General features: G+C 33.8%; 3 protein-coding genes across 6 annotated transcripts in view; all 3 read left to right on the forward strand.

The window, feature by feature from the left end:
- Positions 1–14440: 14440 nt before the first annotated feature.
- AlkB (alpha-ketoglutarate-dependent dioxygenase AlkB) lies at positions 14441–22243 on the forward strand. Of its 2 annotated transcripts, XM_025298638.1 has the most exons (5): positions 14443–14617; positions 14707–14812; positions 14913–15063; positions 15520–15760; positions 22110–22243. In XM_025298638.1, exons 1-5 carry the CDS (start codon positions 14525–14527, stop codon positions 22161–22163), a joined length of 645 nt encoding a protein of 214 aa, XP_025154423.1. In that variant the 5' UTR covers positions 14443–14524; the 3' UTR covers positions 22164–22243. The 2 variants fall into 2 exon arrangements, with proteins under 2 accessions (XP_011144029.1, XP_025154423.1); XM_011145727.3 differs by lacking the exon at positions 22110–22243 and having other exon boundaries at positions 14441–14617; positions 15520–16163.
- Positions 22244–22370: 127 nt separating this feature from the next.
- On the forward strand, positions 22371–24625 carry Vha36-1 (V-type proton ATPase subunit Vha36-1). Of its 2 annotated transcripts, none has more exons than XM_011145725.3 (4): positions 22371–22513; positions 22885–23002; positions 23224–23709; positions 24330–24625. In XM_011145725.3, exons 1-4 carry the CDS (start codon positions 22473–22475, stop codon positions 24420–24422), a joined length of 738 nt encoding a protein of 245 aa, XP_011144027.1. In that variant the 5' UTR covers positions 22371–22472; the 3' UTR covers positions 24423–24625. The 2 variants fall into 2 exon arrangements, with proteins under 2 accessions (XP_011144027.1, XP_025154424.1); XM_025298639.1 differs by lacking the exon at positions 22371–22513 and adding an exon at positions 22599–22806.
- Positions 24626–25966: 1341 nt separating this feature from the next.
- The window catches only part of LOC105185886 (Arylalkylamine N-acetyltransferase-like 7), a 43711-nt gene continuing 41684 nt past the window's right edge, over positions 25967–27993 (forward strand). For both annotated transcript variants that reach the window (XM_025298640.1, XM_011145728.3), the window contains exon 1: positions 25967–26297. In XM_025298640.1, coding sequence (XP_025154425.1) covers positions 26085–26297 — 213 coding nt within the window. In that variant the 5' untranslated portion in view covers positions 25967–26084. The remainder of the gene's footprint in view (positions 26298–27993) is intronic.

Below are 27993 nucleotides of genomic sequence, written 5' to 3' on the forward strand. Positions count from 1 at the left end.
GCTTCGGTGTACACAGAATCGTCGGGGATTCTTTTGAATATTAGCTCGTAAAGACCGGTTCTAATGTATCCTGTTTCGTCTATGATTACTACATGGGCTGAAAAGTCTTTGGTTTAACAATGAAAAAACAATGAAAAAACTTTTTTTAATGAAAAAAGTGTTTTATTCCTCGACGTAATCTCCATTTAGAGTAATACACTTAGTGTAACGGTCCGCTAACATTTCGATGCCGGTCTTATAGTGCTCGGTGTCAAGTCCCTCAAAATAGGCATTTGTTTCCAATTTGACCTCCTCATTCGAGTAAAATCTTTTACCAGCGAGCCACTGCTTCAGTCGGGGAAAAAGGAAATAGTCGCTGGGGGCCAGGTCTGAAGAATACGGGGGATGCGGGACCAATTCATAGCGCAATTTCTTTAATTTATCGGTCGTATCGCGAGCCGAGTGAGCTGGAGCATGGTGAAACAAAATTTTTTTCTTTGCCAAATGTGGCCGTTTGACCTTGACCTCGTTGTCCAATCGATCCAGTAATGTACAGTAATATTCTTTATTGATAGTTTTACTATGTTCAAGATAATCAATGAATATTATGTTATGCGCATCCCAAAAAATACTGACCAAAACCTTACCGGCTGATTGTTGTGTCTGCGGGCACTTCGGACGGCTTTCACCAGGCAATAACCACTCCGCTGACTGCCGATTGGACTCCGGTGTGTAGTGATGGATCCATGTTTCATCCATTGTGACAAATCGACGCAAAAACTCCTTCTTGTTGCGGTTAAACAGGGCCAGATTTTGCTTTTAAAGTCGAACACGTTCCGCTTTTTGCTCAATTGTCAAAAAACGCGGCACCCAACGCGCGCAAAGCTTTTTCATGTGTAAATATTCATGAATGATATGACCAACGCTTTCCTTTGAAATGCCTATGATGTTAGCTAGCTCACCCAATTTCATTTTGCGGTCATTCAACACGATTTCACTGATTTTCTGGATGTTTTCTGGAGTAACTGCCTCATTTGGCCTTCCTGAACGTGGTGCATCATTTGTGCTCGTACGGTTACGACGAAACTCAGCAAACCAATATTTGATGGTTGAATTCGGTGGGGCAGATGTGCCGTAACATTTATCAAGCCATGCCTTTGCTTCAACAGTGTTTTTTCCCATCAGGAAGCAATGTTTAATCAAAACACGAAATTCACTTTTTTCCATAGTAAAGATAAATTCAGAGGTAACGTCACTTCGAAAGCTATAACTTGTATACGAGTCAACGAAATATCATGAAATTTTTACAGCATCTAAGTTAAGGTTGGTACTCTATAGGAAATATAAGGATTTTTAGTTTGTGGCGCCATCTATATGTCAGGCCAAAGACTTTTCAGCCCATGTAGTATATTATCGTCTCTGTCCACATCGATACGTTTATCACCAAGCATCGCTCCATCGTTACTAAGACGACCGCCGTAAACATAATCTATGGTGTTATCTTTTCTACTACTTAGCACAGCTCCCATATATTTTTGACCCAACGGATCAAAATGATCATGTAAAGTTTGTTGTCCTTTATACGTTCGCAACTGACGTCTGACGGATGTCATTACCGGTTCATCAGGGGTTTCGGAAACATTCTCATCATCATCATCATCAAGTGGGAGGAAAAGATTTATATGCATCGCAAACTATGATGACCTTAAATGACAGCAATATTGATTACGTGCATTGGGATGATCCCAACGAGCTGGTGGATCGTCTGCGATTGCTTGACGCTTCGCGCCAAGCTGGCAACAACTCGCACGAGCACGAAATTTTATCGATTATCGAAGAATTCCGCGAAGTTGATCTCATTATAAATTAAGTAGCGTGGCATTGACACGAGTCAGTCAGTCGGTACAGCTTGCTCCGAAATGTCGATGAATAAGTTTGGAGTGTCGCGAGAGAGCAATGGTGCGAAAACTGATCGAGCGCATCAATGGAATGAACACGTTGAAAATTACATACATGAAAATGCCCTTTGTTTAAACGCTGCCAAAGTTTTGACGCAAAGTCGCGCAAGATAAAACATGTAGCGTAACCTGAAGCCGACAGTGACGTTGCAACCAAACGATACGTGGAAGAATGCGTTGCAGATGTGAGAAATCATTTGAACAACGTTGCAACCAAACGATACGTACATGAAAATGCCCTTTGTCTAACCGTCGATGATAAAGGTTTTGACGCAACACTGCACGCGATACATCATGTACCGTGACCGAAAGCCTCCAATGAGGTTGCGCACAAAAATTATGTGGATGAGAGTATAAAGTCTATAAAACTTCTACTGCATGAGAGTAACGTTGAAAAGAAGCAGTATATAGATGAGAATATAAATTCTGTAAAGCTTCTACTGCATGAGAGTAACATTGAGACGAAGCAGTATGTAGATGAGAATGTTAAAAAATTGAAGGATTGGCTGGAAGACAACCAGAAGAAGAACCTACAGAGCATAAATAGCATTCATGAGAACATAGAACGAATTTTAGACTGGACAGGTTCAGAGATAAAGAAATCACGGAAAATATAAAAGTAGAATATTACAGTTAAATTGACGTATAGTCTCGATATAAGCAGGAGACGGATCATCACGAGCTGCAATGGTGAAGCAAAATTTAACAAAAAGAAGAAAAGTTCAGGGAAGCAACTTATCGATACTATTTTAGCTGTTTCTGCCGTTGTAAAGCGACAAAGCCTCACGTATGATGGGAAAACGACTCGGCGAACGAGGAAAAATGATGAGAAGAAACATTTCGAAAAACAACAACTAGTGAAAGAATTACACGCTCCAACGAGACGAAATTTTCCTCGTAGACGCGTCATAGTGCGTGGATACGATGATCTTTGGCAGGCCGATGTGGTGGAAATGCGTCCTTACTCACGATTCAATGGAGGCCACCACTACATACTCACTATTATCGATGTACTGAGCAAGCATGCATGGGCCGTGCCGTTAAAGAGCAAAAGCGGAAAGGAGGTAGCTAAGGCATTCGCAAAGATAATTCGAGCGGATGGAAGATGTCCGAAGAACTTGCAAACTGATTAGGGAAAGGAGTTTTACAACACAGAGTTGCAGAGTTTTGTGAAGAAACACAGTGTCAATCATTATTCGACTTATTCAGTAATGAAGGCATCTGTTGTGGAACGATTCAACCGCACGTTAAAGAACGACATGTGGAAAATGTTTACATTCAACGGAACTTACAAATGGATCGACTCGTTACCGCGCCTCGTCGCTGAATATAACACGCGAAAACATCGAACTATCGGCATGCGTCCTATCGATATGACACCTGCGATTGCTAATAAGCTCTTAAACACAGTCTACAGCAACATAAAGATTGCAGCGCCTGCGAAATTCAAAGTGGGTGATCCGGTACGTGTCAGCAAATTCAAAATTATCTTTGAAAAAGGCTATACACCGAATTGGACAACCGAAGTGTTTAAAATCATCAAAGTGCAGACAACTAATCCTGCAACTTACCTACTCGCAGACTCGCGCGGGAAACCTATCGCCGGAGGTTTCTACAAACACGAACAATACATAGTGTCACCAATCCAAATGTATACTTAGTAGAAAAGGTGTTGCGCAGACAAGGTGACAAGGTATATGTAAAATGGCTGGGATTCGACAATTCGCATAATTCATGGATACAATAGAATAATGTATTGTAAAAAAAATGAATACAGTTTTATTAGAACATTTGATGACATACTTAATTGTAAAATAGCTAATAAAACAAATAAACGTTATAATGGTATACTATAATGTCCCCATGGTAATGTATTTATCGAGTCAGACACAATATATCGCTTATCATCGTATGGACTGAGAGCAGTTTTCGTTTCGAATACTGTGTATACCTCATGCAACTTGGATCTTATGTACGATTGACGTCGACTCATTTCAATTTCTTCTCTCAAACGATACGTGTAATCGTCAAAATTGATTGTTCGCGCTATAATATTCCTCTTAACACCCTTCGCCCTTTTAGTATCCTTTTTACCTTCTACTTTCAGTGCATACATTTTTGCTCTGAGTCCGACGAATTCTATCATTATAGCTCCGTTTTTTTTCATCTTTCATAAGCCCTGGAATTCTTTTCTTCTTAAGCGACATACCGTATATGTTATTTTGAAAATAATCGCTCGTATCAAACCTAGCAATGTCACGTTTCATTAGCTCATACACATCGTCGGACATTATATGGCAAATTAAACTATCTGTGTCTGTATACAGTACTTTACATTTCTCGCGATACAGAGGTGACATGTACTCATGGTGAACTTCATACAAGCAGGTCTTAGATATGTCGAGAATACACATATCCACATAGATCGGCTTGTTGAACTTCACTTCGAGTTTTTGCAATTCAACAGCTATTAAATTTTCTGAAAAGATGCTCCTGCTATGAAAATTTGACATTGCGACCATTGCCTCTGCATCGTATCGTCCATCCCATTTTGTCAAAAGTTTTACATCGACATGATTGCGAACATTTTACATTGTTTTGCCGAATACCGCGTTGGTCATCAATTTGTATAAATTTTTCTCACAATCGTTTGCTGCATGCATTCGAAACTGCGTATTTGATTCTATGTATTAGGAGTACAAATAAGTTTCCGCCGTTTTCTATCAAAAATTAGGAATTTATTGTGAAAGAACGGTACATTACGTTTTATTCAAAGTATTGTCTATCACTAGCCACTACTTTTTCCCATCTTTCTGGCAGCATTCGGATACCACGTCGGAAGAATTCTTCATCTTTTGAGGCTATCCACGAATCGACCCAATTTTTAGTATCTTCATATGATGTAAAGCGCTGCTTAGACAGGCCATGTGCCATCGACTGGAACAAGTGATAATCGGAAGGGGCAATGTCTGATGAATACGGCGGGTGGGGTAGGACTTCCCAATTAAGTGTTTCCAAATAGGTTTTGACCAGTTTTGCATGTGGCCGAGCGTTGTCATGTAGGAGAATAATTTTGTCGTGTCCGGAGTAGTAATGGGCGCGTTTTTCCTTGAATGCTCGGCTCAATCTCATTAATTGTGTTCGGTAGAGAGCTCCAGTAATGGTTTCGCTCGGTTTGAGCAACTCATAATACATGACACCAAGCTGATCCCACCAAATACACAGCATGAGTTTTTCCATGAATATTCGGTTTGGCTGTCGATGTTGAAGCATGGCCAGGTGGTTCCCATGATTTTCTCTTCTTTGTATTATCGTAGTGGGTCCATTTTCCATCACCAGTGACTATACGATGCAAAACGCCCTTTCTTTCATGCCTAGCAAGCAGCATTTCACACGTGCAAAATCGGCGTTCAACATCTCTCGGCTTCAGTTCATATGGAACCCAATTTCCTTGTTTTTTAATCATTCTCAACGATTTTAAACGATGTGAAATTGCTTGTGGAGTCACTTCTAATGTAAGTGCAAATTTTTCTTGCGTTTGGCACGAATCTTCCTCCAATAATGCTTCCAATTCCGTATCTTCGTACACTTTCGGCCTTCCACTACGTTCTTTGTCTTCCACGTCAAACTCACCGTTTTTAAACTTTTGAAATCACTCACGACAACTTCTCTCATTTAAAGCAGTCTCACCATATGCTTCTACAAGCAATCGATGCGCCTCAGCTGCAGATTTTTTTAAATTGAAGAAGTAAATCAAAAGTTCCCGCAAATGACGCTTATTCGGCACAAAACTTAACATTTTCGCACGAAAAAAATTATGTGATGCTGATACGAAGTCACTAATATTTCAAGGTTATGTTGTTACCAGATGTCCAAACTTACGATATTACGTTTTACATCTGACAATTTCAACATAACCTTCTGGTGGAGCCATCTTTTGTCAAACGGCGGAAACTTATTTGTACTCCTAATATTATGTATATTATGTTACATATGTTGCTTACTTGCTGCAACAATGACATAATTATAAAATAGTGATTTTCTATGTCGTTATACTAGTAAACAGTACAAGTAGAAACTATTTTTTTTATTATAATAATAATACAAACACGCGAAAGAAACTGACTCAAATTCGTAACAAAATGTGAACACAATTTGATGATTGCAATAGTTTCTATTCATCAAAAGGATTCATCAAAAAGTATAATACTTGAGGTCGGAAACGTGGTTGTCCATAGTCAAAATTGGACTGAAAATTCAAAAATACAAAAAATTAATTTTGTAAATTTTGGGCTGAAAATAACTCAAAAACAAACTAGATTGACTCTAGATGTTATAATATGATTATGAAAATGTTTGATCAGGTAGTTTTGGAGTTACTTTGTTCCAAAAGTGCGGTCATATGACTTTGAAAGCGCGTTGCTTTCAATGTTGCTAGTACATTGGGGCGAAGAAATTATTATATAAAATCTATTTAAAATATTTTTAATCTAAAATAACAGAAATTCAAAAGAAACATGTAATTATTCGAATGGTTTATTAAGTTATTTATAAGCAGTATCCAACAATAGAGTTATTTTAGAATAACAGCTCAAATCTTCTATTCTGTTCCTCTCTTTACGTTTTTGCAACAAAGCAACTCGCATACTCACTATTCTTACTGAAAAAACATATCTGTCTTCAAAATTAAAAATAGGATAATTGGTTTCTTGTTTTGAATGTTTTATTTCACATTAAATAGTATTTGCATTCAATTTTGTATATTGATTTATTTGCACCAATGCAGTAGCAATGCGCTTTCAAAGTCACATGACTGTGCTTTAGGAAAAAAATAACTCCTCGATAATACATTTTAATAATCATATTATCTAGAGTCAATCTAGTTTATTATATTTGAGCCGTTTCCAGTCAAAAATTAAAAAATCTATTTTTTATATTTTTGAAATTCCGGTCCAACTTTGACTATGACAACCACGTTTCCGACCCCACGTATTATATCATACTGATACTTTGTTTTAGTTTTCTTCATGAGTAGAAACTATTGCAATCATAAAATCGTGTCAAAAATTTGGAACGAATTTGAGTCAGGTTCTTTTTTAAATTATTGCAATCAGTACAGTTAAAACGAACAGACCAATATTAATTGAAATTATTTATATCGCGCAATAATTATTGCAATTTGAATTTATATGTTCTAAACGAGACTGTTAAAACTATTAGGAATATGAATAAGTTTCGCCGTTTGACAAAAGATGGCCCCACCAGAAGGTTATGTTGAAATTGTCAGATGTAAAACGTAATATCGTAAGTTTGGACATCTGGTAACAACATAACCTTGAAATATTAGTGACTTCATATCAGCATCACATAATTTTTTTCGTGCGAAAATGTCAAGTTTTGTGCCGAATAAGCGTCATTTGCGGGAACTTTTGATTTACTTCTTCAATTTGAAGAAATCTGCAGCTGAGGCGCATCGATTGCTTGTAGAAGCATATGGTGAGACTGCTTTAAGTGAGAGAAGTTGTCGTGAGTGGTTTCAAAAGTTTAAAAACGGTGAGTTTGACATGGAAGACAAAGCTAGTGATAGACAATACTTTGAATAAAACGTAATGTACCGTTCTTTCACAATAAATTCCTAATTTTTGATAGAAAACGGCGGAAGCTTATTTGTATTCCTAATATTATATATTATATATATAATATATATATATATACAATATAATAATATATATTTTGAAAATAATATTTATTATATTATTACATTATTTTATATAAACTGTAAACTCGCAAATTGTAAACTGCTTCCTTTTAGTAATGAGAGAATGTTTTAGGGTATTTGTTAAATAAATATTCAGATCATTTAGTAATGAGAGAATGACAATGCCTCTCTCTGTAGTCGCCGTGCGCTCGAGATAGCACTAGAGATGTCACTTCCGAACGACATCTCTCAACGTTGTTTAGGGAGAGAAGAGTGTCGTGAGCGTGGAGCATCAGATAGCTCAGTGGTCTAGAGCAGTCGCCCGGCAAGTGAAAAGATCCGGGTTCGATTCCCGGTCTAGCGACTACCGCGCTCTCGATATTTTTCTCTCTTCGGAACGAAAATAAGATGCAGGTCCCGAACGCACGGCGTCCCGTCGCCACCTAGTACGTCCTCCTTCTTTCATGGTTCTTTCATGGAATGTTTAGGGTATTTGTTAAATAAATATTCAGTTCTTGATGAATAATATTGAAAGATATACTTAGAAAAATATTTTACAGTATTGTTTATTAAAGGAATTGTATTTATAACATTTTCTTCATCCGTAAAATTAACGTTTTTATGACAGTTTATCAAATGTTTTTTTAAACGTTTCTTAAACGTTTTTCGAGTGAACATTTTAATTCATGAAAAATGTTTCTAGAAAACAGTTGTGAAACGTTTCAGAAAAACGTTTTTGAAACGTTTTTGAAACGTGTGTGTGTTACCTGGGATATTATGTTGAACATTTTGAGAACAATCGCGGGACATAATTACCTGTATTAATTAACGTTAAAAAAACGAAAAATTGTCCCAATTTCGCAAAGACTAGAATTGTGCAACATTTCTTGTTTTGTCATACGCTTAAAAATAATGTATCCCAGAAAGTCCGCTCTAAATTTGTGTTCAAAAGAACTAAAAAATTGTGTTCAAATAACTCATTCGTGTGTTATTTTTATTACGTACAGACCAGTATAACACACGAATGAGTGATTTCAACAATTTTTTAGTTATTTTTTACACAAATTTAGAGTGGGGTTTCTGGGACACATTATTTTTAACAGTGTACACACTCAAACCCACCTATTTCCCACGCTCCCAACACATTATGTGTTGTTTCATTTTTGTTACAGGGAATACTGCTTTGGAAAAATGGTCTGCCAATACCATTAGACGTGCAGGATTATGCGAGGATCATTTTGATAAAAACTCATTTGTGGAAGGGAAACAGAAATTAAAACGGAATGCTGTGCCAATACTTTTTGAAAGTGAGTGCAATGATAACCCTGCGCAAGCAAAGAAAAGCAGACAAATCGAAATAGACAAAGCAGCTCAAGAATCAGAAATACAGGAAATTGGACCGACAGAAGACAATTTCACTCCACTCAGTACACCTATTACTTCTTCAATCAATATAGATATCGTGATGATGGACGAGCACCCAATTTAACAGTCAGCACTCCGAATATGTCGGCCATCAGGTTTATCTTTTGATACTCCAGCGGAAGAGGAAGATGTAACAGAATGGATGCGTATAGAGCCGCCTAGGAATGGAACAATCGGTAACCCTATTTTGCCTGACAAAAAAACAAAAAACGAGCAAAACGTACGAAGAAGATAAGTGATATAATAAATAATTTAAGACGTCAAAATGCTTTATTGCGGAAACGATTAAGATGTCTAAAACATCGGCTAAGTATTAGACGAAAACAAAAAACGCCGAAAGAAAATAAACAAAAGAAAGAGACAATAAAAAAATTTGTTAACGGACAAGATTTACATCCTGTGGCTAAAGCTATGATAAGTTTACAGTTGCATACACCAAATGCAAAATATACTGAAGAAGAAAAAAATTTATCGAGACAACTTTATTATTATTCAGCCTCAGCATTTTGTCGCTTAAAGAAAGCAGGTTGCAATTTACCGGGACAGCGAACAATACGAAGATAGTTAGAAAAATATGAAATGAGACCGGGATTCTGCAATTTTATATTTCAAAAACTAAAAGAAAAAATTGGTCAATTACCAATGGAAGAAAGAGTTTGCGCTCTGAAATGAGATGAAATGTATATTAAATCATATGAGGAATATTCACCTTACCTGGATGAAATAGAAGGTCTCGTTGATCTGGGGCCTCTAGGAAGAAAATCGGAAAAAGCTAAATTTGTATTTGTATTCTATCTAGATAGCATAAATGCACGGCATCAATGGCGTCAACCTATAGTATATTTTCTTCCAGGGAAATGTATGAAAGCGGAAGATATAATTACTTTGTTAAAAGGATGTCTACATAGGTTAAACGAAACTGGTGCTGATGTGCAACTTGTAACATGTGACCAAGGTACATGTAATCAAAGTGCTTATGTTCAACTCGGCATTAACTCAGAAAAGCCATTTTTCATATATAAAGAGAAAATATATTACGTTTCGTTTGATTTCCCGCATCTGATAAAAAGATTAGCAAGCACCCTTAGGATGCATCGAAACATTTATTGCGATGGAAAAATAATCGCATCATATTCCGATTTTGAAATGACATGGTCTATCGACAATTCTACCAAAGGAGGTTCTAATTTATTATCCCACATTACACAAACACACATTCGTCCAAATAGTTTCGAGGCTATGAATGTAAAAAGAGCATTCCAATTATTTAGCCATACTTTTGCTGCTGCAATAAAAACAGCTGGCTACGAGCAAGAATTAAATATATGTACGTGGCAAGCAATAGCAGATTTTGCAGAACGTATGAATAATATTATCGATGCTTGCAACTCTTATAGCTTGAATATTAAATTTGGTGGAAAGCGACCATCATCTTCTAAAAATCCTGATCTTGAAATTTTATTAACAAACCTTGTGAAATGGTGTTCAGGATGGTCTAAATCAGTAGAAACAAAAACTCAAGTACCTTGTTTCAAAGGCTTCGTTATAACTGTAAAAGCAGTTTCATACTTGCAGTTTATAAGGCACTCATAAATAAAAATGAAACATTTGAATTAGCAACAGGATTATGCAATCAAGACTCAGTGGAGCATTTATTCTCCAAACTGAGACAACGTGGAGGGTTTAATCCTAATCCGACTGCAAGAATGGTACGACTTTCTATCAGGTACATACTTTCCACAGGATATATTCAAACAAGTGACAAAGGCAATGTACAATGCCCAGAAACAGAAACTCTTATCAATCAACCGAGTGAAGTTACAAAGGCGATAGAAATTGTTATGAATACAAGTAGTGCCTGTCCAGAATATGATATATATGAGGACAATGATTTGCTTGAGGAAAATCAAATATCAAATATAAGAGAGAAATTATCAAATATAATCGAAGAATATGTTGATTACGAAGACATAAACAGTGACCAACGCAGTACTTATAATGACAATGCTATAGCTTACTTTGCAGGATTTGTGGCAAGACGAAGCATTGAAAAAAGTAATTGTGATCAGTGCCGCAATATTATGATGAAAACGCCAATGGATATATTAGCGTCCAATGAGAAGTACATTGAATTTCGAGAATATCAGAACGCAAACGAAGACGCTCCAATAGTTACAAAATTAATACGACTGACAAATTTTTTTATAAATATTATGAGATTACAATTATTGGTGTTTAATAAAACATGGCAGCATTATTGGGCATCCACACATATTCTTGATAAAATTGTTATGGAATGTGTACAAGAAACTAACAAAATACATACTACATGGTTTAATGTTGAGGACGAATGTTATAATCATCAAATGCAAGCTTTAAGATATATGATAACTGTAAAATTATACTCTCATATGAGATATAATAATCGTGCTGGCAAAAAGACTAGTGCATCTGTTAGAAAAGTTCTCAATTTTTCAAATGAATAAAATAATTGAACAAAAATAAATCATTGCAAATTATATGAGGAAAAATATAAAAGACGTAATAATGACATTGAGCACTATCCTATAGTCTACTTATGTTTAATTAATAAAAATTAATAAAAATTAATAAAAATTGCAACCAAGCAAAATAATAAAGAAAGAAAATAAGTGAAAATATGTATAGACACAGATTCATTTATAGGAGGTAATACGTACAAGTAAATGTACAAAAAGCCAGCAGAATGTATCAAAGTGAAGGAAGAAAAAAGGTAGAGACAGTAAAAAGTAATAAGAAGAAAAAGTAACGAGATAAGAAAAATTATGAGAAATTACGTAGAACACATAAATTTTTAATTTTATATTATTTACTTGAATCATGATATTGCATCCAAAATGCCAAAATATATAAACCCACATAGCACACGTTATCCCTGAGACGTCGAACAACAATATCCTGGGGATATATGAAAGTCCGCTGTTTTAGATCCAACAGATATCCTACGGATATCTCTTTTAGTAATAATTTGTAGAAAGTAAAAAGTAAGTACAAATTATTAAAAAGGATATTCGTAGGATATCTGTAGGATCTAAAATAGCGAACATTAGTATATCCCCAGGATATTACAATATCCCACAATGATATCCGTCGGACATCCCTGAGATAAAGTGTGCTGTGTGAGGAATATTAAGCGTTTGCAGACCACAAGTAACAAGTAACAAGTAACTTTGTGTACTATCTATTAGTCAATATTATTTTCGAATAATAAGTAACAAAAATAAATATAAATTTTCAATCTCATAGACGATCGCAATCACAGTTGAAACAATAACATAAATCAGACTAGCAGGCCTTATCACGGACAGAAAATATAAATAAGAGAACATATTAATAAGAAGAAATAGAAATAAGAGAAAAAATAAATAAATATAATAATAATGAAATATTAATTATGTTAAAGACGATCGTGTAAAGAAATTGTAAAATTATAGGCATTTTTGTTATTAGCAATATTGTGATACAAGTAATATTAGTGAATTTGAAGGAAGTATTTTATCACAATAAATGTGAATCATTGGCATACGGTATTTTATATATACAGGGCAAGTAAAACTTGCTGAAAATCGTAATATATATGTATATGATATACAAATAATTTGAATTAATTATTTACAAGAAAACAATTACTAAGAAATGTATTAAAAGAAGATGTCCTGAAATATATATATTGAAAAAGAGACATGAAAGACAATTAATAAATGCTATTATTTCTAGGAAAACTACATCATGTAGATTTCCTCGTGATACGACCTGATAGTCTCAGATTTATGCAATTGTTTCAACTGTGATTGCGATCTGTATGTTATATTCATTAATGCCAATAAAAATTATATTGCGTTATGCTCGTTCATATTAATAACAATCATATGCATTTTCAGTAAAAAAGTTTTATTTATGAATATGTTCTACGTAAAAATAACATTAATTAACATATTTATAATAAAATAGTATTTATTGAAAGAATGATAAGTATATACAACATTGTATGATATACAGATCTGTATAGAAAGCCTTAAAAAAATATATGTATCAGTTGATAAGAAATTGTTAATCAATTATAGCGTGTTTCGTTTTTGTTTCATACACGTTAAATAATGATAGTGGAATAGGCCTATTGGAGAAACCACTATAAAAAAAAAACACACCATGCTATCTACCGCAAAGTGGTGGGAAAATGATAGCGTTTCAACATTTTCTCGCTATAGTAAGAACGGATGAACAACAAAATTTCGGCGCACGATCCTATTATTAGCTGCTTGCTGCTGGCTTTGTTACTCTGCCTCTTGCTATCAACTGATTATAATTACATCCCTCTCTCCCTTCTCCGATTCCACAGCGAATTTGAAATCTCTAAATCGTTCCTTTCCCGCATTACGCGGAACGTGTCATGTCAAAGGCGAGCGGGATAGAGGAGGGGTGATTATTGCGTGGCGAAAATATCGTCGCTGGCTCGTCTCGTGCCTATCGTCGCGCGGTCTGCTTACTGGTAGTGAGAAAGAGACGGAGTAATTTCATTAATAATTGCTTCTCCGTTCTTGTCTCACTCATCAGATATTTATCTCGTCTCAGCCTATCTAATAGTCGGGACACGCACCTGGTAATTCGAACTCAAACCGTGCGACTGAAAGTGGACGTAACACGGACTCACACCAAGTGGAGACTTTACCGGCGCGCCAGAAAATGAATGCAGCAAATAGTTCCCGGCTAAAAATGGATGCAGAGGGCGATATCAAACAGTCGCGAAAAGCGCCTCAAGCTTCGCGCCTGAAAACGCGGCCGTGGCCGCTCTTAGGTTTCTCTCTAGTAATATTGCACCTTGTATCCTGTGTTTTGATTGAAGGACCTAACGGAAATACTCGATAACGGAAATAGTCGATTCGAGAATAAGCACAATCTTTAGTCTGTCTTCACCAAGTCAATCTCAAATCAAATGAGTCTTAAGCCAGCGGCACACTAAGGCTCGTCTACATTAGCTGTAAGAGTAAGGCTGTAAGGTTGCAAGGCACGAAATGAAATATTTTCATTCGCTGACAGCTTACGTTACAGCCTTGCTGGATGAAAATACTGCGTTCTGATTGGGACATTTCCATTCATCTTCGGAAATGTACCAATCAGAACGCTGATTTTCATCCAGCAAGCAATCCAGCACGAAAACAAGCATTGAGTGCCGCTGGCTTTACTTGAGCAACATATTCTTCGCGAAGATCGTCTTATTTCACGACTATGAAACGTACTGATCTTGAGACGGTCTTGATTGAATAAGACCGACTTAACTAAGATTGTCTTAAGTACTGATTTGAGACTCGACTATGAATATCACCCTTGGAATACGGCTCTATGAATGCGACGATAGAGTCATCTTCCGCAACGCGAATAAAGCAGGAGAAAGGAAACATGGCAGCCCACAAGAGAACGAAGAAAGATGTTCCGCGACAGTTTCAAATATTACAAGAGTCGAAATCCTGCACCTGATCTTAGCAAAGTAATCGATTTCGATGATCCGGATCACGTCAGAGTATGTGACATTAGTTGATATATTTTCCAAGTTCATAAATTCTTTTAGATTAGATAATGTTTTTAGGTTAGATATGTCAAATGTTTTAGGTTAAATATGTCAAACCACAAGTGATAACTGATGTACAGTTCGGGAATAATTTTGGGCTGAAACCAACGGAAAAGTGGAAAATCTATGAATTGCTGGATATTCCCGGTATATACGATATTTCTGCGCAATTATATCGATATTTTATGGAAATATCAATATATTGTCAATGTTTAATCCTTATTTGTTCTTTGTTTCTCTTCCGAAGGACTTATTTTTATCCGGGACCCGTTTACATCGAACGGTCAACGATATTGGATCATGAAATGCTTGAAGGACTACTCCAAGGAACCATATAAGCTGAATATAGATGCCCATAATATTTTAAACAACGAAATATGGTGGGACGTATGTTTTCAGTAAGGAGCACTATTAACTTATATTGCTTCACATGACATTACCTATTATTATTATTCTTATATAAAAAATATCTTGTATTTGAAAAATCACATACTTCATACAGAAAAAGATCTATTTAATAAAAGAAAATGTTTATATATATATATGAATTTCAGATGTTTATGTCAACTTAATGAATTCTATATTTTGTAAACTCCTTATTAACAAAAAGCCAAATACCAATATGCTCTAATACTAAAATTAAAAAATATATAAAAGCTGAAATTAATGGCAAATAGCATTTATTCACAACAATCAACTTGTATGATTGTTACTGGCCATTAATATATCTTGTGATTAAATATCTAAAAGTGTCTCATATTTATCATTAATATTGATCTGTTTCCAAACATTGTTAAATTTCCAAGAGATTTATATAAGTTATGAAAATTGTAATTGATATTTTGCACACACAGGTCTTCTGAAAGAGCCAAAACTCTTCTACCAAAACTAAGATGGGCGACGCTGGGCTACCATCACAATTGGAACACTAAACTGTACTCTGAAAGCTCTAAGAGTGACATGCCGGTAGAACTATTAGGTTTAACATCCACTCTAGCGAAAGCATTAGATTTCAGAGACTTTAAGGCGGAAGCGGCGATTGTGAACTATTATCGAATGAACTCGACTCTCGCGGGTCACACGGATCAATCGGAGGTAAACATTGCAGCACCGTTGTTCTCTATGAGTTTCGGCCAAACGGCGATCTTTCTCATCGGTGGATCCAGACAGGAGGATCCTGCTGACGCAATGTTTCTACGGAGCGGTGATGTCGTAATAATGTCTGGCAGTTCTCGTTTGCGGTATCACGGTATCCCAAAAATTTTAGCGGCATCCGAGCCAGTTCCGTGGGATGTAAGTCACAATGACAGCTCGAATAGTCTCACGTACAATCAGGATGATTGGCACAAAGCGCGTGCTTACATTGCCGAGACTAGGATCAACATAAACGCACGACAGGTTTTGGAACCTGGACAAATTGTATTATACTGACATCATCGCGTTGAATTTTATATTGAGTTGTATGATAAGTAATTTCGGACTTTTCAGCTAAACCAAAGTGATTATATTTTTATAATTTGATACAATTATTTATATATTATAATTAATTGTAATTATTTATTTTGATATTATAAAACAATGTGTATGTCACTGATCAGTCACTGATTTCCTATCTTTTGTATATATTGCTTCACAAAATTATAGACATAAAATAATAATTTTAGTTTACTTGAGAAATCCAAAGTTACTTAAAGTAAAAGTAATGATGAGTGCTATATATATATATGTATATATATATATATATATATATATGTATGTATGTATGTATGTACACATATATATATATACGTATACATGTATATATATGTATGTATACAGGGTGAGCAAAAAGTCCCGGACCGGTGAAATATCTCGAAAATCAAGCATTTTAGAAAAAAATGTTTCAAACAAAAGTGTGGTTTTAAGGGGGACATAAAACAACTATATCATTTTGTTTACAAATGGCACCACTTTCGAAATATTCACTGATCATTATTTTTCTTAAATGGAATCCCTAATTTTTTATTATATAATCTTTTCTACCATTAATTTAAATAACTTTTGTCTGAAACATTTTTTTATTTGCCTAATATTTTTTTTTAATATTTAAAGAATACTTGATAATTTTTTCAATAGTTAACTTACGATATCTCGCTAAATATTTTTCAGAAGAGAAAATGGTATTAGACTTTTTTACTCTATTTACTCTCAAGAATATATTGTTACAATAGCGCCCTGACATTTGTTAATTTGATAATTTTGAAATTTCCAAAAGTCGATTAAGTAATAAATAAATAAAATAACAAAAGTTAAGGCACTACTGCATATTAACTGCATATTAACTACATTATAAGTAATAACTACATATTAACAATATATTCTTAAGACCAAATAGAGTAAAAAAGTTTAGTATTATTTTTCCTTCCAGCAAATAGCAAAATATCGTAAGTTAAATATTGAAAAAGTTAGTTTTCCTTAAATATCTAAAAAAATATTAGGCAAATAAAAAAATGTTTCAGACAAAAGTTGTTCAAATTAATTGATAGAAAAAGATGATATAATAAAAAATTGGAGATTCCATTTAAGAAAAGTAATGATCAATGAGTATCTCGAAAGTGGCGCTATCTGTAAACAAAATGATATAGTCGTTTTATGTCCCCCTTAAAACTACATAACTTTTGTCCGAAACATTTTTTTCTAAAATGCTTGGTTTTCGAGATATTTCATCGATCCGGGACTTTTTGCTTAGCCTGTATACATATATACACACATACACAAAATATGTATATATATATATGTATGTATACAGGGTGTCCCATTTTAACTTTCGCATTAAAAAATCTCGAAATCTTTGAGGTCGACGAAAAAATGTTTCAGACAAAAATTTTAGGGCTGGATGGGGGATCAGTGACCTTGACCTTGATCTTGAGGTCAAATTTCAAGGTAATTTGAAGGTCAAAGTTATTTTTTTTAATGGAAACCTCAATTTTTTATTACACCGTCTTTTTCTACCAATTAATATAAACAACTTTTGTCTGAAGCATTTTCTTATTTGCCTAATATTTTTTTAGATGTTTAAAGAAAACTTTATGTCTTTTCCAATATTTAACTCACGATATCTCACTATTTGTCGGAAGAAAAAGTGGTACTAGATTTTTCTGCTCTATTTAATTTCAAGAATATATTGTTATAAAAGCGCCCTGACTTTTGTTAATTTGATGATTTTGAAATTTCTAAAAGTCAATAAGTTTTTCTTCCGACAAATAGTTAGCGAGATATCGTGAGTTAAATATTGAAAAAGATATCAAGTTTTCTTTAAACATCTCAAAAAATATTAGGCAAATAAAAAAATGTTTCGGACAAAAGTTATTTATATTAATTAGTAGAAAATGGCGGTGTAATAAAAAAATTGGAGTTTCCATAAAAAAAAAACTCTGACCTTCAAATTACTTTGAAATTTGACCTCAAGGTCAAGGTCGAGGTCACTGATGTATATCCCCCATCCAGCCCTAAAACTTTTGTCTGAAACATTTTTTCGTCGACCTCGAAGATTTCGAGATTTTTTAATGCGAAAGTTAAAATGGGACACCCTGTATATTACATTGTGCATATACAGATATACACATTGGTGTCCCAAAAGTAACGGATCACCATCATAACTCTTCAGTATTGATATTTCAAGGAAAACGATCTGAATAAAAGTTGTAGGGATTTAAGTGAGCTACCTTATGATGACCTTGACTTTGACCTTGACCTCTATTTTCAAGGTCATTTGAAGGTCAACTTGCATTTTTTAAATAGGAACCCTTATTTTTTATTACACTGTTTTTTTCTACTAGTTAATTTGAACAACTTTTATCTAAAATATTTTTTTATTTGTCTAATATTTTTTGAGATATTTGAGAAAACTTGATAACTTTTTCAATATTTAACTTACGATATCTCGCTATTTGTCGGAAAAAAAAGTGATACTAGACTTTCTTGCTTTATTTAGTTTCAAGAATATATTGTTTCAATAACGTCTTGACTTTTGTTAACTTACTGATATTTGGAAATTCCAGAATCATCAAATTAACAAAAATCAGGACGGTACTGTAACAATATATTCTTGAGACTAAATAAAGCAAGAAAATCTAATATTACTTTTTCTTCCGACAAATAATTAGCGAGATATCGTAAGTTAAATATTGAAAAAGTTATCAAGTTTTCTCAAATATCTCAAAAAATATTAGACAAATAAAAAAATATTTTAGATAAAAGTTGTTCAAATTAACTAGTAGAAAAAAACAGTGTAATAAAAAATAAGGATTCCCATTAGAAAAATGCAAGTTGACCTTCAAATGACCTTGAAAATAGAGGTCAAGGTCAAAGTCAAAGTCATTATAAAGTAGCTCACTTAAATCCCTACAACTTTTATTCAGATCATTTTTCTTGAAACTTCAATACTGAAGAGTTATTAGAGTGGTCCGTTACTTTTGGGACACCCTGTTCATATTCAGTATATGTGTATATCGCATGTTAATAGTTTAAATATTTGAATGTAAAGGTTAAAACAGAAATGTCCAGAATTAGATACATATATTGATATAGTATTGGTACTTTTACCTTGTTGCAAAACTCAATATAAGTCTAAAGTCGACAATTGATTGTGATTCTGCTTTATGCGAATTTCAAATTCAAGAAGTTAAACACTCATCATTATGTGTGCTCTGGTACAAAAATTAAAGAATTTGTAGAAAATCCGACATGATAAAAACGAGTTTCTTGCTTACCGCGAGAAGTACTACGTATACTTATGAAAGTTACTTCTTTTCGACCTCAGTCCCTGTAGTTATCTTCATTCTAACGAGTATCTCGTTAGCTTTTCTGACGATGTCCGACCACCAAAAATCTCGTTTTTCACTCAGACGAAGAGCATATACATCGACCATTTTCGTCGATTTACCGTTTATATGCGAAAAGAAATTCTTGTCGTTTGTATCCTCGGAAGATTTCAAATCTGACGAAATAGCAGAATTATCGTGCGATTCTGTGAACATTTTTTGTGTCATTGAAATATCGAATTTAGAAATATGCGCGGAAAATACGCGAGAAATCACGAATTACATGATATTTCGATGGCCGATATGTTTCACTCCAGTGATATTCATTTTTATTTCATAAACACAAACCGATATATAACCTCTGAATACGTGATATAATTATTTCACTAGTATTTTTCTAACCGTATATATTTGTTTATAAATATTACCAAAAAATGATCACAGTGACAGATACAGTTGCTGCTTTAAGACAGCAAGTCTCGCTTTTTTGAATAATCAATAATCAATAAGTCAATAACATATGCGATTAAAATACTTTAAAAATAACAAATTACATAATATATGAAGGTAACTCTTTGAATTTTGATTAAGCTAATTAATCATTACCTTGCAGCCAATAAAATTATTACAGTAATAGAATACTTCTTTAACATCATTTTCACTTCTTGAGTAACCAATAAATAATAAATTATTAATAAGGATTGAGAAACTCTAAAAATTTAATTATATGATATATATTAAAAGTGATTTTCTCCAAATTGTATTTAAGATAATTGACTATTACATAAGTCGGTAAATTTGCTAATATAAAAATCTTTTTTTTTTTAAATAAGTAAATAACTTCTTTATTCTTATGACTTGTATTTGAAGATACTATCAATCTAATATTATCTATTTGGTACTATTCTGTTACACACGCAGAATAATTAATTCTTTGGTCAATATCAGACGACAAATTACATAATTAAGAACTGTTGGCGATTCTGCTAGTTAATCATTAATTAGATTAACCCTTTAATACATTTTTCCACTGAATGGATATTTGTGAAATTTTGTATTTCTATATTTTTTGGGTTGCTGATTACAAATCTAAAATTAAATTTCAAAAATTAAAAATAAATCCAATATGGCTGCCATATATAGGGGTAAATTAATATAACTCTGAATAAATTAGATCTGAGTAAATTAGATATAGGATGAAACTTATTATATATGAAATATGTTTTTGAAGTTCACAGAATATTAATAAATTAATAATTTTTATTTTTATAATAAATAAGTAATTTGTTAATAAAAAAAATCTAATGTACGAAAATGCTGGAAAAAATATACATTATATTTTGACATGTAAAGAATATTCAGTAAAATTTTTAACCTCTAATCTTAAATACTTTCCAAGAAATTAAATTTTTTTAAATCGCTATTTTTATAACTTTATTTGTTTATAAACAATTAAAAATGAATAATCGGATATGTATGGAAAATATATAAAGTAAGTATTAATATATACCAGAAATTAATATATATACCAGAAAAATGTGAGAGCATACTTATTTTCGTTAAACTATTAGCAGTACTTATTTTCTTATATAGTTATTTTCATTAACCCTTTCGCTGCTAAAGGCGTATATATACGCCCTCACAAGTCGGTCCATATACACGAAAGGCGTATCTATACGCTCTCACAAATCTATAGGCAAGAGCACAGGCTTTTGCATAACACAACGCATAAGAGAATAAATTTAATTATTTTTCTTCTTTCTTTAATTATTTTCTCAATTAGTTTTCTTCATTTCCCTCCTCAGGACAGAAATGAAGAATTCTGATTGGTTGATTCTCTTATGCGTTATGCAGAAGTCTGTGCTCTGGCCCTATCAATATATACGAAAGCCGTAAATATATGCCATCTACGTTTTTCTTGCTGTAACACTTTAACTGGCTAAAGCCTGGTCTACAATGGCAGTAAGCAGTAAGGCCTAGTTCCACAACTTGCTTTAAACGGAGTTTAAAGCTAAACCAATGGTTAAAAGCAATAATATATGCGCATTTACTATTGCTTTTAATCATTGGTTTAGCTTTAAACTCCATTTAAAGCAAGTTGGTGCAAGTATGGAACTGGGCCTAAGAAGTAAGCGTAAACGGTAAGAAATAAATCAATCACAGTCGCTTATGATAAAAATAATCAACTGTGGTTGGTCCATTTCTTACTGTTCACGCTTTCTTCTTACTGCTTACGGCCATTGTAGACCACGCTTTAGAATATAACACTCACAAATTAATTATTAAATTGTTTCTACTATCTTTATTTGTTTATATTATATTTGTTCTCATTAATTATTAAATTGTTTCTACTATCTTTATTTGTTCATATTATTTTTGTTCTCACTAATTATTAAATTGTTTCTACTATCTTTATTTGTTTATATTATCTTTGTTCTCATTGTGTTAAAATTGTCAAAATAAATTTGTTCCTCATTATCAATTTTGCATTTTTTTCACGAATTATTATTGAAGGAATGTACAAATTAAGTAAATTAAAAATAGCTTAGAAGACCACTTAAAATAGATCAAATACTGGATATTTTTAATTTATTTGCAATTATTTATTTTTTCAACTCCTAAGAATAGTATCAAATTTCCAGATACTGTTTTGGTCAGTACTCAGTGAACAACCAGTCGCAGAGACTAATATGTGAATATCGCGCCGTCTGTATTGATGGTTCGCTCCGAAAGTGCGCCACAGTGAAAAGGTAAAACTACAAGTCGTAATAATGAAAGAGGAAAAGGTGGTAAGTATATTTATCACTACACAGGATTAATTAGAAACAAAGGATTAAATAGAATTTTGAGAAAGGTAGACTAAAGGCTGCTATGCCGTTTATGTTAGTCTTATTCGCGCGCCATTAAAATCACGCGCCGTTCGGCACGCGATAGCGAAACTTCCGGTCGCCCGAGTCAGCTGATCAATCCCATTCCTGTCTGATCCGTACAGTGGTCGCGCGAGAATGTCGGGCAAGGATAAACTGCAAATTTTCCCCTCTCGGGGGTAAGTAAGCTTATTTCACTGAATTCGACGTGACCATCGTACAACGTGCTTGTTCACGTTATGCGCGCTGTCTGTCATTTATCCTCAAACAGTTTCGTTCGACAGCTGCGTATCGTAACGCAATGGGTGTAACCCATGTGTTTTCACCTGTTAACAGAAATACTTTAGATACTTTATTTAAGAACAACACTATATATTCCGACCTTTCACTAGGATCTTTCATTCTACTGGATATTTCCCACCTGCTTGCATCTCGCAAAGTGTTTCACTTAGAATGAAGATTAGCACATAGTGTAGGAAGATGAACTATTTGATCGTTTTCTGGATTTATTTGTTAGTCTTTTGATTAATTTTATACACTTGTTTATCAGGGCACAGATGTTGATGAAATCTCGTTTACACGGAGCACAAAAAGGTCATGGTCTCTTGAAAAAGAAAGCCGATGCCTTACAAATGCGTTTCAGGATGATTTTGGGGAAGATCATTGAGGTATGATTATCATTTTATATAACATGGAATTTTTTTTTCAATATTTTTATTGTTATTTATAATACAAGAATGTGTCTTTCTCAGGAAACTATCATTGACATTTTAGAAAAACAAGTTTGACAGTGATTAAGTTTTTCTCAGAATGAGTTTCTGAAATATCAAAATCTCTAATACAGATAATTAAACATATATCATTATTTCTTAATTCATGTCACTTCCAGACTAAAACTTTGATGGGTGAGGTAATGAAGGAAGCTGCCTTTTCTTTGGCTGAGGCAAAGTTTGCAACCGGAGATTTTAATCAAGTGGTGCTGCAGAATGTAACAAAGGCACAGATCAAGATACGCTCCAAAAAGGATAATGTTGCTGGTGTGAATCTTCCAGTTTTTGAATCTTATCAGGATGGTACAGATACTTATGAGCTAGCTGGCTTAGCCAGAGGTGGTCAGCAATTGGCGAAGCTAAAGAAGAACTACCAACGGGCTGTAAAACTTCTGGTAGAATTGGCGTCGTTACAAACGAGCTTCGTCACTCTCGACGAGGTGATCAAGATCACGAATCGCCGTGTCAACGCGATCGAACACGTCATTATTCCGCGAATCGAAAGAACTCTCGCATACATCATCTCTGAACTCGACGAGCTGGAACGAGAGGAATTTTATCGGTTGAAAAAGATTCAAGATAAGAAGAAGATAGCCAAAGCAAAGGTATGATCGTTATGGGTCTTTCTAAACTAAGTTGGTCAATTCTTTGTCTTTTTCTTACATTTATGTAATAATTTCATCAATTACATATATATATATTATTTATTATAATTTAATAATAATTATATTACATATATGTGTATTATAACTTAATTTTTCGTAAATTTTTTAATTTAATTAAAAATAGTGTGCTTATAATGTTTAATCTTTTTAATACTAAAGAATTTATAAAAAAAAATTGACTAATTTGGCTTCTGAGAAGACTAGGGCTGCGTTCCGATATTCACTGCCAGTACTGAAAATACATAATTTGTGTCACATATACTATAGATTTTCAGTGCTGACAGTGAATATTGGAACACAGTCTATATAATCATTGCATTTGCAAACAATTATTGCATGACTAACAAACCATGATATTAAATATGATGCCATTTATCAGACATATGATAATTCATCGAATATGATATTTGAAATTTATTTTATTCTATTATTTTTTATATATTTAAATTTATTTAATAAATAAATAAAATAATTAAATTTATTTAATAAATAAATAAAATAAATATTGGAAATGAAAAACATTTGTATATTAAATTTTATACCTTTTATATCACTTATAGGTCGAAGCGGAAAGAGCAGAATTGATCGCAGCTGGGCACAACTTGGAGGCCGCGAACATGCTCGACGAGGGTGACGAGGACCTGTTGTTTTAAATATTATAAATAATGCCTTTTAATTAAGATGGTGTTAATAGTTAAAAGAACAAAACGGTTCGTTCCCTTCCCGTTTCGAGCGTACGCGTAAGCTCGACTTTCCATGATGATGTCGAATCACAGTGCAATAACAGTTCCAATGGTTTGTGTATTTAGATGTAATAATAGGTAGATTTTCCGCATATTGTTTCCTCTTTATGCAGCAACCAATTCATACGATACCGACGCACGTATGTATACAGCTGGATATGCATAATGCATATACATAGAAAAATTAAACAATTGCATGTATAAAATCTAAAGGACACTGCATTGTTGTATCCTTTATATCGGACTTTATGTGTGATTGATTGACTTTTCTATGCGTACGCTTCGTATGGGCTTGCTACGCAAGTCCGTCTAGATGACTTTTAATCCTATATTGCAGTGCGTCATAACGTTACCGTTATTATTCTTGTTTAACATTAAAACGATTGAATTGTATAGAATTTTTATCGTAAGACAATTCGAAGGGATAGATAGTTATATTCATCGCGAATCATTCCGCGGTTTGTATGATGTGAGGAATTACATGAGATATCTATAATAATGAGTTACAAGTAAATAAATATATGTATATATATATTTACTTCTATTTGTCTTCTCAATGACCTTCGTGTCGCTATTCCCAGTCAGAACCACAATGTTGATTCGACGTCGATGAGGGTTGAATTAACGTTGATTCAACGGTTTATCGACCATTTCAGCGTCAAATCAACGTCCAATCAACGTTACGGTTCTGACTGGGATTTTGGCTTTATTCTTGTCGGATATTTAAAGAAAAAGTAGACACTTTTAAAAAAAATTCTTCGACCGAAAGATGTTTATAATACAAAGAGAACTCGCATAGAATTAATGTTTATTTCAAGTTCTCTAAAACCTATATCCAATTAGATATTGCAGATTGAGGAGATTGAAATTTGACTAGTTAGGATAAAATGGGGCGAAATTTAATCCATCAAATTCTAATCTCTAACTTGCAATTCTCTATCTTCAATTCTAATCTGAATTGGGCTTGAGAGTTATTTGTAAAAATCGATATACGCCAAGAAGAAAAGTCATATGAGTCTTTCATATAGATCCGAATTCATTCAATAACAAGCGCTAATAATTAATAACTGTATGGAAGAAAGAATTTGATTAAATCAACGTGACAACGAACGAACTAAACACATTTCGGTTGAAAGAAATAGAATTTTTAGTTTTGCTTCATTTGCTGCTACGTTAATTCAACCAAATTTTTTTTCCGTGTGGCTTAAAAATTACTCGAAATTTTCAAATTATCTGAAGTTTATCTAAAGTAGATCAGACATCTCTTCACAAGATTGATTCCTTTCGTCTCTCTTCTGGTTTTTCATTGATTCTCCCTTCAAATTTTGACAACATTAATTCGCCGACTGATAGCTGCGCGGCCATCGCCGATGGCTATGTACGACTGACCTAGTGGTGCGATTTGCCAAAGTGGGTCGATCAATATGCGGGGCTTTTCTCATCATACAAGGAGGCGGCGGTGGTTGCGACCCCCATTCACCACTCTAAAGGGTGTGTGATGCGCGTGTGGAAATCGCTCCTCTCAGGTTGCGCGAAAAATTCGCGCCGTGTCGACCACCCCAACCGTCAAAGATGTCGTCTGATTGCTTGACGGTTGTGGATGTGACGGAGGAGCACTTCGACGATGCGATTCATCATCTCAAATGGAACTTCTTCGCCGACGAGCCGCTCAACAATGCTGTCGGTCTCTGCAGCAAGGGCGAATCACAGTACGAACTCGAGAGACATTGTCTGCTTACCTTGAAGCAAGGCTACTCAAGGATGCTGCTGGACAAAAAAGGAGCGGTATGTACATATAAATGTTTAACTTGCGAGATGTTCTTAAAGTTACTGATATAATTTGTAATTGTGAACATACATTGTTTCGAAATTTGACAAATGAGATTTTCGAAGAGTCATGATCTCAAAAGATTCGAATTCTGAATCGTTCTCTAAAAGTATAAATATCCTGAAATATCGAATGCGTGCAATTACTTTGAAAAGTTGTTTAAAAAATAAAAATTTTGTACTTTGGTAATAAATTATAGTCGTACAAATTGCATAATAAATTACAATTCTTGTAATAAATTACAACTTTTGTGAGAAATTACAACTGAAATTAGTATAACAAAAGTGTATAAAAAATACAGTTTCCTATAAAGTAATAATAATAACAATTGTTTGGTACCTGGCTTTGTTCTGGTTTTGATCTTATAACTTTTTCGAATAATTATTGTAATATTTTAGAAGATTGTTTAAATATATGAATTTAGGAATTATAACTTTCCGAGAAATAATACTTTTTAGATTTAAGTAACATTTTCTCTTCGAGATAATATATTTACCATTGTTCTCTCCGAAATGATAAAATAAGCAAAATGCCTTTTTTATTTACTGTATATAGGTATTTGGAAAAGCTCCTGTTGTATTTCTTTTTTAATTTTTGAATCTGTCAATGTCTCGATATTTTGTCTTTTTCATATCGCGAATATTTTGTTTCGGGTGTGGTGCTGAACGACGCAGTGGCAATTCGGTGGACACGTATTGTCTCGAGAAAAAATGTCGGGATTTAAAAAGTTGAACAATTTTTTTTTCGAGGCTAATGAATTACTTACAATATCAGAATCTTTAGACTTGCAAGATATTCCGTCAACTTCTGCAAAAGTGACGGTAAATATAAAAAGATGTATTATATCTGAGAAGAAATGATTTATATGATTTGTATTGTATGATTTGTAAGAAAAGTGGCAATCTCGTACGCGTTTCATACTATTATGTTTTCTTTTTTCACAAAATCTACATTAAGAATGGATCGACCAACAAGAAGTTCAAAAACACTTTTTACATACTTACCACATCCTTTACAATGATAAATGACTGAGATCGACAGTTATTTAATCAGAGTTATAAATATCAGAAAAAGAATATGCTACGATTAATAAAATGATTTGTATCTTGTTGCTATTGCTCTATCAATTCTGAAGTGTTAATTCCATTTAACTTTTATAACAATTACATCTTGAGATATCATGTCCATAGCGTATGAATTGATGATGCAGAAATGCTTTTTTTGTATATTATTAGGTGTAAAATTAATTTTCGGTTTTTTTTTTACCAACTTTGACATTATTGACATTTATTTATAAAAACATAAATACAAACTCAATCTTCAAAGTAATCTCCTTCGTTTTCTATACATTTTTGCCATCTCTCAGGCAATTGTCGGATTCCAGATCGGAAAAATGATGGTGGTTTTAATTCAGTGAATTCATCGAGGCTTTTTTCGACCTGTTCAACTGACTCGAATTGAGAATCAGTTAGATCAGAGCTCGGAAAAAATGCACGCGACGGCCGATTTTCGACTATCTCCGCCCACCGCTGTTCCCTTTACCTTGCCACTCCGCATGCTGCCTACAAGCCGCTCGAGCCTCAGGAGCGTGTTTCCAACAGTTTTCCACGTCACCCATGAGGTACTATTGTTGACGCGTTTTTTTTTAAGTGG

The sequence above is a fragment of the Harpegnathos saltator genome, unplaced genomic scaffold (genome assembly GCF_003227715.2).
Source record: "Harpegnathos saltator strain DR-91 unplaced genomic scaffold, Hsal_v8.6 scaffold229, whole genome shotgun sequence".
NCBI lineage: Eukaryota > Metazoa > Arthropoda > Insecta > Hymenoptera > Formicidae > Harpegnathos > Harpegnathos saltator.